The following is a 12,935-nucleotide window of genomic DNA, read 5'->3' on the forward strand; positions in this document are numbered from 1 at the left end:
TGACCTTATAATATTTCTTTCAGAAGTTTTTATGAATCAAAACAACCGAAATTATATTTTTGCACTGAAAAATCGACAGTTATTTTTATTTTGAAAGATCAGTAGAGAATAATTAACAATTGTAGCTCTGACATAATATCAGAAAGCTAGAGGGTCAAATCTCAGGTCTAACAAAATTCACCTTTTTTCGTCTCTTTTTGCTGTTTAGTAAGAAAATTTGCGTGGTGACCCCAACTTTTTTTGCTTCTAAATCAAAGAACACTGTCTCTTTGATAGATATCGCTGTACTTTTTACATTTTGAAAACCATTTTGTGCATTTATATGAAGTTTATATTTTTAAAAAAGACTAATTTTACAGTTAAATGATAAATTTAGGGTCTAATATTTAATTTTTAAGACAAGACATCACAAATTTTAGTTGATTGTCCTAATGCAGCTGTCCTGGCGATGCAAAAATGTGGTATGCACACTGGGATCTGTTAATCTTTTGCGATAAAAAAAGATTCTGCTGGTAAGTGCAAATTTCGCAAAATGGGAGATTTAGTGGTTTTCTGTCAATTTTGGCATGTTTTTTCAAAAATTTTGCATGGGTACCCCATATTTTTTTCATATCTTTGCAATGTACACATCAAGAATATTTCAGAAAAGTCAACTTCAAGAATGTCCCAACATTTTTTGTAATGGTAGCGTACCTCCTTAAAAGCATCTTGAGTAACTTTCACGAAATGTTTCAAGGATGGACGCACGAAATACGTTAGATTTGTACTTACTCTAGCCTCAAAGTCCACCGCCGGACAAGTGGCCATGATCAGTTCGATGTGAACACAGGAAAAATACTGGGACGAATATACCTAACAGAGATCGGAAACGCCTTTGTTCTTCGCGCTCAGGCTGTGACATCCCGTTCTCGGCGTGATTTGGAAGAGCGCCCAAGAGTTCGCCTGTGGAGCAGACGATCGGTTGGGTCACGATTTGTTTATAACTTGAGTTGCTGTGTCTCAGTGTTCTACGTCGGTCGTCAATTTAACGACAAAAAAGGTAATTATATCTCATTTTGTTCACAATTGTTTCACCAAATGACATATTTCGTATGCTATAAATAGACTGATTGCACTTGAAAGGTTCCAGAATGGTAAAAATCCGCGAAATCGTAGCTGTGTAAGTCCGGCAAATTCGAACATAAACATCATGGCGTTAAAAATAGAATTCGATCTTCTTATAGTGTTACCCAGTGTATTAAACTCGGTGGACTTACCAAGTCTTTGTTGTACTGGGTGGATCCGCAGAAGGCTAGTCTTTAGAACGTCTGCTTACTTCGGCGGTAGGTATCGTTCTGCTGTGTTGGTGAGGGGAAATGCGTAATGTACATGCGAGGCTAGGCATTCCATGAATACAACGGCGGCGCAGCACCTGTGCAGGAGGGCCCCGCCAACGGCCGAAAGCCCGCATTTCACTACACTATCCCCTCTTTTATTTTCTGCAGGAATGGTTATTCTAGGGATCTAAAAGACTGAGAGGTTAATTTTACAAGGCCGCCAGCTAGCAATGTTACTGGCTAACCTTGACACTTAAAATGGCTGCCAGCTAGCAATGTTACTGGCAAGATATAAAACCATCCCCAGTGATAAATTTGCCTTGTATTGTTAACTGTTGCCTTAAGGAGGCGCACCAAATCAGTCCTTCTTGTCTTGGCAACAGCTACGGCAACATCCCCTATTAAGGCTGGGGTGCTGATGGTAGCGCCCCCGAGATACGGAGAATCGGTTTCTATCAATAACCGATCACTGGGCACTTCTTTCAATGCTCTTCGTTGCCATTGATCAAAATTGGCCGTTACGATGGAAAACCCGAAGTAGCAGTTTTTGAAAGCTTTTGTCCACCACCTTACTTACTGTGTTGATGGTACCAGTAAAGTTGTGGATATGAATACGTTGCCGTGGCGAACACCATTCCTTTACCATTTGGAGGGCTTGACAATGGACATCTGACCCATAGTGATCCCCATGGGGCCCCCTAATGTGCAGGATTAAGGGCTTCTCTGACACACACATAGCGAGTGCACGAGCCAGGACCCTTTCTTGGACACTCCAGAACTTTGCTGGCTCTGTTCGGTCCAGGCCCACTTCTCCCAGGGCTGAAACTTGTGATGATGAGACATACTGCTTTAAGGTCTTATATACTTGCTCATCAGCGCTAGGGGCTTTCCTCGGGTGTATCCCTACTGCAATTTTCCACCCCTAGGTCGCTCCAAGTATGATGGAAAATACCCTGGGTCACAATAAACTTCTACGCCCCCAATGACTTTCACTGGGAATTCTGCCTTAGGGCCACCTGGCCATTCGGTCAATTCCCATGCTGTGAAAAGTCATTGGGGCCTTTCTCTTCTTTCTAAAAGTGAAGGAATGGATAAACAATTTCCAGAAAGAATCTCAACCATTAAAGTAAGAATGTACGTTCATCATGTCTCAGTTGTTCATAATTACAGAGTGATTTTAGGGTGAAATTTTTCATATCCCACAATATCTTATATCTATACAGACTGTAGCACACATAGAACTTTCCTGCAGTAATCAAATGGGTCTATGTTTTGAATTCAAGTGTTGAATAACTGCAACTTTAAAGTGTTTAAAGTAGCAACTGCTCTTTGTCTGCAATCTGAAAATCAATGTCAATAGGTTTTGGACAGGCTTTTGGAACACAATGAAAGTTTTGATCATCAAATACTGCCATATCATGTTGAATTTCACATTGTTATCAGATGCTATTCCTATTGAAATTTTCAGGTTTGAGTAGAAAGTGCTGCAAAAAGAGGAGGTGCCACAAAGTAGCCCTTCAACAGCAATGGTAGCATGTACGCAATCTTTACGGATATGGTGAAAAATACACCACCACACTATAGAGTCCATGGTGCATAAATATGCTTGAGACATAAAAACAAGGCATGTTAACGTTTTGAAACATTTTGGATGACCATTTTACTGGAAGAATTACCTTCCAGGCCATACATTGTTCTGTCGGTGAAAGTTATTTTCTCGCTCCACATACTTTTACATATACTTTGCAAGACGTTGTGAAAGAAAATGCACCCTTGTTGTGGTAGTATTGGTGATGTCACATCATGTACTGTCGTGAATGATGCTTGATACAGTACATTAATATCTGATTAGTAATGTGTGTGGATTATTAAATTGCTTTACATGTAAATGAACATTAGAATGTATTACAAACAGCTAAAATGGCTATTCACCAATATATCCTGTTCTTGTGTCATAGTCATCACCATTTGTGTCCTGTGGTTAGTTTACGCTACATGAGATATTCTGAATTGGCATTTTAATTTTAGGCAGCTCAAACTGTCAAAACATTGAAAAGGTTATAAATGGAAATAAATGAAGATTAGCTGAAATTGGGTTCCTTTTGGGTCTGTATCTATAACTCAAACCCTAAAAACCTTGTATCGGTAACGGAAGTATAGTAGGCTGTAGCAGTGCTGTAGCTCGAGGTTTTGCCTGGGTATGAGGGTCGAACAGGTCCGACTACCAAAAGCGATTGACACAAAAATGCACTAATGCCGATATTTAAATATCGATACTAGACTTGCTTGTTGAGCTCTTTGGACTTTCCTAATTCTAGCATAGACCCTTGCGTCCAATATGCTCTCAAGCATGGAGGCTAGAATCTCGCTTGTAACTTCCACTGCCCAGTGTTGTCCTTGGAAGCCGGGTGCCGGGTAAATAACCCAGCTGTTTTGCATTTATTCCCAGCTACTTTTAACGTAATTAGATTATTTTTATAGACTTGTAGTTTGGGGATTGCACTGCCAGCTGTTAGACGGCACATGTACAATAAGCAGTTTTGCGACCCCTTTCCCGCATGGAACAGCACAAACCTAAAACAGTTTCTAAATACCCGTTTGTGGCTTTTTGAGCCCGATCTTTTATTTGTTAAATAGTGTGATTGGCTGATGGACGCGCCTATGGTGTTGTCTTTGTTACGAGCAGTGTAATTGGTTTGATTAGTATGAAGGTCATCTTAGGTCATTTTTAAAGATGGCGTCAAAAAGAAATGTGGCGTCGGCCACAGGCACCTTGCCGATGGAATATTTTTTCCCGAGGAAAGCCCGTTCGAAAGGTATACTTGATTCCAACAATACATTTAGTTTATGTATGAAAAACTTCAATTTCGCTGAATTTGTGAGAGAAAAGCCCCGAAAAGATGTGATTTTGATCGACGATTCGAAGTTCATGAGATTGCAGCTCGTTTTCCGCCGCTGTGCTGGCTGCCAACGTCACTACGAGTATGATCTTCTCAACAAATCAAGTTATTCTCAGAGCAATACCGATGCATTTTCTAGATTTAAAAACAATGAGCTAGAACTGATTTTTTTAGAACCAACTGTTTATTTGAATGGGTTTTTTTCACTGATTATTTTATGGACTAGAATCCACGGTCACAGGCATGTGTGTTGCCGACCGTTGCCGAGCGGCACATCATCGATCACCGTCACGGCTCACGGCTTCACCGTGGCCCTGTTATTTAAGACAACGGGACAATACGTTGTGCATTCCGGCATGGGTTCAATTTCACTGCACCTTTCCATGTTCTCCATGTTGGGTTGCCCAACTTTCTTTCGATGGACCCTCTGAATCATTTTTTACGGCCTCGTGGAGCAAATTTGAAAGAAAATAGAGTTGTTTCCTTCCGACGCCATGCTGCATATCTGCTTTGATCAAATTTAGGGACAGCGAGACGCTATGATAGCGCACGGTTTGCATTTAATTTGTTGCAACATTTCTGTCAATCACTCACTTTGTGTCATAAGTTTCAGAAACTATCGCTCGCCTGAAAATTAGCAACGTAGTAAGTTCATAGGCATAGCCATGGAGGTAGTAGAGAAGGAGTCACAACTGAGATAATTACGTTTATTTTTATTGTGCACCATTGGTTTAATCCCTTTATGCCCATTGTTTAACACCCCTTTCCCGCCATGTGCGTTGCCGACGGTACCTTCGCAACCGAACCGAGTGAAATTAAGCTGGGTTTTCCAATGCGACTCAGTTTCTCCACAGTGTCATAACGCCTGCGCAAAGACTGTATTTGCGTAGCTTGGGTCAAGTGCGTCATGATTGTGTAAGAACCGACACGTTCCGTCCACGAAAAGTGAAGTTACAAGGAATTTAAGTTTTTTCATTCTCAAAATCTTGGTAATTTTAACGTCGTTTTTTATATACTTTACATTCGATCGCAGGAACCTTTCCTTGTTAGAATGAAAGTTCTGATCACGAACTTTTCAATCATGTACTGAGTATGGTGCAGCGGACTGCAGCACTGCCGTGAGCGTGGGTTAAACTTGTAGCGTTTCCCGGGTGTTTATGACGCGACCCGACGCCAGCGACGCCATAGGCGACGCTACGACGCTTTGTTTCAATGCATCGTACGTGTTGTTTTTTATATCGCGACATTCATTAAAGTCATGGACGTAGCAGTTAAAACTATGCTTACTTATTTAACCTTATCATTAATGCCAGTACAACAAGATAAAACACGGCAAGAACAAGAACTGGATTTGGAAAAAAGTTGGCGTGTTAACAATGCTGCTCTACGATGTATGGCATTTTTTTGTAATCGCAAGCTATCATCAACTCAGTCTCCGCGCCTTTGCAGATACAAAAGCTCCCTTCCTCAATTATCTGTTCCTCGACCTCTTCAACATCGTGTACATCAAAATCAGTTGAACGACTCGAACTTCCCGACGCGACGCTTGGACACGTGACGCCATGTTTGAAGATCTGTCATTACTGCCGAGGGATGGCCGAAACACCCGAACGACCCCGAACGAACTTAATCTTGTTTCCTAAATCCGAGAAAACGCGTTCGCAAGTCCCGTTGGTGCTAATGGAGTAGTTTGTAAGGCAAACAGCGGCAAAACACATGGTCCCTTTGATCTCCGCCTAGTTGTGACTCCTTCTCTACTACCCATGGCATAGCTGACATGATAACGTGCCTCTGAGCTACGATGCCAATTTTCTGACTACACCCAGAGAATCCGAAACTTTCCACACAAAATGAGTGATTGACAGATATGTTGCAACAAATTTAATGTCAAGCGGGCACACATCTCGTCTGGTTGTCGCCAAAGCTCTGTCGCGGAGAGTGCTTTTGCAAACATTTAGTATTATTCTTTGCGTATTATAACTCATAACAATGAAAAAATGCGTTGAGACTCAATCCAATGCGTAATACTATTTTGCATTGGATCGCCTCTCTACGCATTTTGTCATTGTTATTAGTTTTCGATATTGTTACCAGTCTTGGAGCTACCCCTCTAATTTGCATAATATCCTTTGCGAATCGACCCCCCGCAAAGGTCAAATCATCAATGGCGGTCCACACAAACATGCGAATCCCGGAAGCATCGTTTTTTCCGCTTGCACTGCTAAATTATTGCTGTTCGGGGCAAAATACCAAGGTAAATATTCACTGTTGATGTTTAGCTCTCTCATGGTTTTTGAAATATGTGAAAATAAAGCGAAGAAAATCCAATATGCACGCTGTCTTATTTACGGTGTGGATGTTCTGATCGAAGGTCACATCCGACACATGATATGGCGGAGGACCAAAATGACAACTTACTGACCTTGAACGGAATTGCCGATTTAACATTTTTTAGTTACATCGTTTTGACAGCACTGTGCGAAATTTTAAGATTTTTCGTCGGTGGCCTTGCATTTGGGGCAGTGTTGAAATGCACCTGTCATTGTATTGTGGGATCGACCATAGGCGTATATGAACACCACAGTACACACGCGTACGATGTAATACTGTGAATCATGGGGGGTTTGTATCATACTATGCCACTGTAACGTAGAAGCATACGTGTAAATTCTTTGCAAACGTTGCAAATTAGAACCATGAGGACAAATTATTGCCATGAATACGTAGATGAGAGAATAAATTGAAAGTAGCAGCCAGTGACAGCCAGATATCTAATCATCGTCACAATCAGAGTTGTACGTTGTTTCAATGTGACCTTCATCATTCCCACCAGATAATTCAATTACATCATTTTCTGTAAGATCGTACTCCACCTCTTCTCTCTCGATTTCTACTTCATAGTCCTCAATTACAGACACATTCATTTCTTCAAACTCTAGAATATCATCAGGTACAGTGCGGACATTGTAAATTCCTGCTGTATTTGTGCAGTTTTTACACCTGCAAACCAGGCCACACTGTTGGTCCCTTTTGAAGCACCTGCAAATACGACGGTTGCAGCCAGTCGTGCATCCGCACCCTGTTGTGTATTCGTATACAGTTTGTTGTACTCGATCAATATTTTCAGGGCTATCCCAAACAATTTCTACAGCATTATTTGAGACAATTTTAAAACCATATTCATTATAGTCAGGAAGTGATATGTGTGATTTATGTGACTGGTTCCAAATTTTTGAAACAAACCGAGATCTCAGCCAATGTAAAGAGAGTGCTGTAGGATTCGGTAAGCACTCATTTTCCCCGAGTGTTCTACCCTGAACTGTATTTCTAATTTTTCAATCCAAAGAGTGTGCATGTCTAGGTCATTTTGACAACCAGTCTTGTGCTTCATTTCTTTAAACATATCCTCAGGGCTTGAAAATTCCTGAGAAAATTCACTATAGTATCGTTTGAAATACAGAGTTCCAATTAAACGATAGAAAGCTAAGATGCTGTCATCAGAATCAGTTTGTGCAATACTTCCCACAGCATCAACTGATTTACCAGTGATAAAACTTGCATGTTGAAAGAATGTATTCATAAACCCAGCCTTTCCAAATCCCACAAAAAATGACACATAATCACACCCTGAAGTGATAAATAAAGATTGGAGGCTCATTGTACGCTCATTATGTGGAATATCAGCCAAATCAGGATCTCTAATAATTGCTTCATGCAATTTTGTTCAAACTTAAATATGACAAATTTGAAAAATTAGCATTAAGTTGAATAATGATGTCTTTTGTTTTCTGTTGATTCCCATCAAAGTAGTCAAAGTAACCAGAGACATATAGGGCAAACCTACATGATAGACATCTGTATCCGGTGAAAATATCATGATTTTTGAATGGCTTGCTTTTATCGCATGAAGCCACACCCTTGTATCCGTTTCTTCATGATTACCATTGAAAACCGTACATTCTAACAAATCTGTCTCTTGTGTGATGATGTATGCCTTTCCTTGCCTTTCTCCACTGAAACCACCAACAACTAAAAAGTCATTGTTAGGGCCAAGGTAAGACTTCACCATCGTTGGCAAATGGTTGCAAAGCAGATTAATTAATGCACGCTTATTTTTCCGTTCAGCTATGAATTCGCCCAACTTTCTTTTGGCAAGGGTGAGTTTATATCCATATTTTCATAGATTTTACTCTTAGCATTTTTCTTTACATCCCTCCGTGCCCTTTCAATTGTCTTTGGACTTGGTTTGTCAAATGATAAGGCATTAGGGTCATCAAAAATTAAATGGACACTATTGGTATTGTTTCTAAAATGGGGCAAGATCCATCGCTTTATCAAATATTGGAAGTAATCTTTTAATGTTTTGTGATGACTCCTTATAGGTGCCCCTTGAATTACAAACATTCCTTCCAAAATTACAAGATTAGGGTCCATCCATTTGGCAGATTTTCAAAATTGATATTTTCATTGCATATCTACTTTTGAAAACTTTTGTGGCATTTGATTTAGTTGACTGGTGATACATTGTACCATCAGCATTACAGATTGCCCTTGGGAGGGGGATAAACTGTTTGAATGACTCTATTGGTCTACCAGTTTTAATCGAATGAGCAATCTGTTTTTTGAGACAAAAATCAACAATTTTTTTATCTTGTTCACTGGTTCGCACTCTTTTCTGTTTTTGCTTTATAGATGAGAAAGTTCGCAGCCTTTTTCTTCTAACAGGTACATTTGTGCTGGGAATATGAAGTAGTCTTGTTTTTATGTAGTTATCCAAACCATTTTTCCCAATTCATAAAAATTTGTAAGGTCTTCATACAGAGATCCATCAGCAGTATCACCACTGAATAACCTTACCAAACCTTTATTACTCTCAGAATGACAAAATACCATAGAATCACATACTTTTTGATAAAACTTTACACAAATTTCTTCATCAGTCTGTTTTGCTTTAATTTGCTCATCTCTACACACATATTTTTGTTTTCTTTTTGATCCTGGCTGTAACTGTTTCTGTAAATTTTCTTGACACTTAGCTCTATAAGGCAAACAAACTGCCAAGTTATCCAAGAGCTCTGGGATGGTTTATGTACTGAAGTTTTGACATTGAGGTTTATTAAAGACTCGTGTGCTTCGTCTAAGGCTAGTTCTCTCCATGTTTGTCCTGTAATTGACACAGAAAAACCACCATCCTTCAAATGACTTAGTATGCTTTCTGGCATCAAAAGCAAGTCCATTAGGTGTTGTGGAAGCAATCGTAAATATGTTGGACGATCATATGCATGGAACAAAGGAGCTAACATTTTCAGTGAAGCAACGCGAAGAGTCCAGTTTGAACTTCGGAAGGCAAGATATAGAGAAATATAGGCAAAACAGTCCCGATGAAGGAAATTTGACCAAAACTTAAAAGTGTCATCTTTCTGACTTCTTTCTCTGATAAAAGCAAAAAAGTCATCCTCCAAGCCAACATTGTTTCCTTAAATTCTTGCATCAATTGAGAAATTCTTGGCAATCCCTCATAGAGGTCATTGACCTCCACAGCTGTTTTTAATGCCTCTTTAAAAATATCCTCACTCTTGATTTGACATTTTAACAAGATGTCATTGGTTTCTCTGTATTGAGAAATTCCTTTAACTGGTGTCTATAGAAAGCCTCCCATACCTGGAGTAGGAATTTGTGACATCTTTTAAAATTATGACACTGGATAAGAGATGTTAGAAGACCTTCCTCTTTAAATGTCTGTTTAGCAATGTCCTTTAGACCAGCTTCCATGTAAACTTTGAACAAGACGGGTTGTGTATTTTTTAGTATATGCCAATCCCCTGGGAATATAATCAACCAGTCCAATTCTTCACTGTATTCTCTTTTAACCTTGCTCAACAAATCATATGTTTTACCATCTCCTACAAGTATCAGGTATTTCAACCTTTTCCCTATTTCAAAGATAAGATGTAACTTTTCAATCACATGTTGAAGTGTGTCAATATTGTCACATGGCTCATTTAAAACACCAAGATAGATTACTTTAGCTTTTTCTGTGTGTGGTGAACTTTGCTGACAAAGAAAACTTCTCAAGTTTGACAAAGCTGCTTCAGGTTTTAGTGTGTGAGCTGAAAACTTCTGTAAACAGTATAATAACATATTAGACTTCATATTGTTCAAAGATTGCTCTTCAATTTCTGTGATTGAAAATTGTTCTATTTTTAAGTTATTTGAAGGAGAGGCAGAGTAAACACTCATCTGCGGTAAAACATGATGACTCTTGTCAATTTGAGATTTAATTTCCTCAAGATCATGTACAGTTTTTCTTTTTTTTGTCATGGATGATCTACTAGTGTCATGAATGTTTGATGCAGCTTTTAATATTTGCGGCTGGTATATTTCACACAATATTTTTTTCAATGAGCTCCACATCAATTAATCTCAAATTTATGACATACCAGGGATAAAATGTATTTTCTGCAGTCCTTGACATGTCAAATAAGTCAATTTTGTCAAACAACCTGTCTTTTGAGACTAGTAGATCAAAATTACATTCAGATTGTTCACACAAAAATATTGGCTCAACTGTTTTGAAAATGCTGCCAAATTCATGCAAAAGCATTCCACAACTGTTGAAAACTTTCACTGGACATTTCAACAAATAAGAGATGCAAATCAAGTCTGAATAATTGCCAGGAATAGGCTTGTTTGTGAGGGCATCAGCTCTCGCAGTGAAAGTAGGAAATTGCCCTCCAGACAGTAAATATCGTTGATCATTGGTTTGGATTGTTTCTTCCAAAGTATTCATGAGCTTCATCAGTGCCTAGGACATTAGCAACAACTTTCCTCACCCTTTGTGACAAAGTCCACTCTAAGTCACATAGATCATCATCAATAGGCAAACAGTCATCTGTTCTTTGACAGGCAAGTAACTTTTCAGATGCACAGGTAGCTATACAACGGAATAAACTATTTGTATCTGCCTTAATCTTAATTAAAGTCAACTCTGAAAATAGCCTTTTCCTAGTACTACCAGAAACAAAATCACTCGATGAATATTTGATAGAGGTTGGTTTGGGTTCTACTGCCTGATAGGATGTTCCATGAATCCCTCTGTTCATAAAATTGGGTGTTACTGAAGCATAGGGCTGACCAATATCTATATTGTCAACAGAAACTATGGCAAATGCATCAGGCGTGAAAGAAGAAGAAAACTGTTCTTCTAACATTTTTGATACAACTTCATTCATGTGATCCCTCGTAATACATTTGGAACATGTGATACCAAAGGAATTGAAAATAGTTGACAATTTTACTGAGCCACTGTAGGTATCAATACTGTCACTTAATAATAAATGAAGGGATAGTTACATTCATTGTTTGTCAAAACAGCAGATGACATATATTATAAAATATTCCAAGGTATTTTCTATGTTTGAAGTTAGATCCATCTTTGTGAAACCCTATGTACTGTTCTTCCCAGCTGAATTTTTTCTAAAGATTTCCATTCTGTCTGCTTTACTAGCAGTGATCAAAAAAATGAAATTCCATAGAACTGGATCAATATCTTTCACAACATCCTGTAATTGCAGGTCTGACAAGTTTGTCTGTAATTTGTGTTTCATAATAAACTTTTGTGCTTGACAGTGAAGTCTATCACACATTTCATCAGCAACAGTAGCTAAAGTGCAAAGCATGCTGGGAGATTTTGACTTGGCTTCAGAAAGCAGTTGTGTTTGCAATTGACAACATGTTGACTGCAGTTTATCAATTTTGTGTTTTGTATCATAGTACAATTTATGCAGTACTTCCCTTGTATTTACTCCAAATCTCATCATAAGCGTTCCATATCCTTTAGAAATATTTCCACCAGATCTGACTGTAGAATATGTTATATGATGACCAAATATCCGATTCATCTCAAGTTTAAGAAATGCAGATGATTTACTTGTGTAGTGGTTTAATGGTTTCCCAAGACTTTCAAAGTTGCCAAATATTTCACATAATATTGTGTCATATCTTTCCTTTGTCTCCTTCAGCAGGAAGGGTTCTTTATTCAAGAGTTTCTCTGCCACATGGCAAGCTATTTTACTGAGAGCCACCTCCTCAACGTTGCTTTGGGAACTAAATTCATTTATTTTTTCCTTTAAATCACTGTGCACCTTTTTCAGGGAGGCATTATCAGAAACTGTACCATTGTCCTGTCTGACAACATCAGGGTTCTGTACAATCTCATATAACATGCCATACAAACTGGGCTGTCTGCTCTCAATGTACAATAAGTCCCCTCTTCCCTGAAATAGTCAAGCAGAACTTCTGGATTAGGTGGGTGTCTTACTTCTCCCTGTATAATTTTCCGACAATCTGAAATGGCACAGTGCACCCTGTTTCTCTTCCTCCAAATATTACAGTGTGCATCACAAAGTGAAACAGTGTCAGGGATATTTGACAGTTCTGTGTGTACATGCAACTGGAAAGTAGCCTTAAATAGTGTCAAATCATCAATTTTTACCAATGTCTTGATGTATCACTACAAATAAAGCAAGTCAATATTTTTCGTTTTCTAGAGGAAGACTCACAATGGGCGATTTGTGCGGAACTACTACAATTTTTGAATGATTTCTCTATAATTTTTTCACATGCTGTGCATATACAGTCTCTATCAGACAATCTATATTCTTCAAGGAGCCAACCTTTGAAAAAAACATCTTATTAATTTTATGATACCATCTAGAGG

The 12,935-nt window shown here is 38.7% G+C and overlaps 1 protein-coding gene across 3 annotated transcripts in view; it reads left to right on the forward strand.

Annotated features, from left to right (window-relative positions):
• Positions 1–914: 914 nt before the first annotated feature.
• LOC139124396 (uncharacterized) overlaps positions 915–12,935 on the forward strand; it is a 57,788-nt gene continuing 45,767 nt past the window's right edge. Inside the window, exon 1 of one of the 3 annotated variants that reach the window (XM_070690530.1) lies at positions 915–1,039. Coding sequence is in view for 2 of the 3 variants with exons in the window: in XM_070690529.1 (XP_070546630.1) it covers positions 4,067–4,132 (66 nt within the window). In the remaining variant the exon portion in view is untranslated. Of the gene's footprint in view, positions 1,040–3,906; positions 4,133–12,935 lie in introns of those variants that run through there. The other 2 variants (XM_070690529.1, XM_070690528.1) reach the window with 2 other exon arrangements.

Source organism: Ptychodera flava (assembly GCF_041260155.1).
Source record: "Ptychodera flava strain L36383 chromosome 23 unlocalized genomic scaffold, AS_Pfla_20210202 Scaffold_24__1_contigs__length_23054250_pilon, whole genome shotgun sequence".
In the NCBI taxonomy this organism is placed as follows: Eukaryota; Metazoa; Hemichordata; class Enteropneusta; family Ptychoderidae; genus Ptychodera; species Ptychodera flava.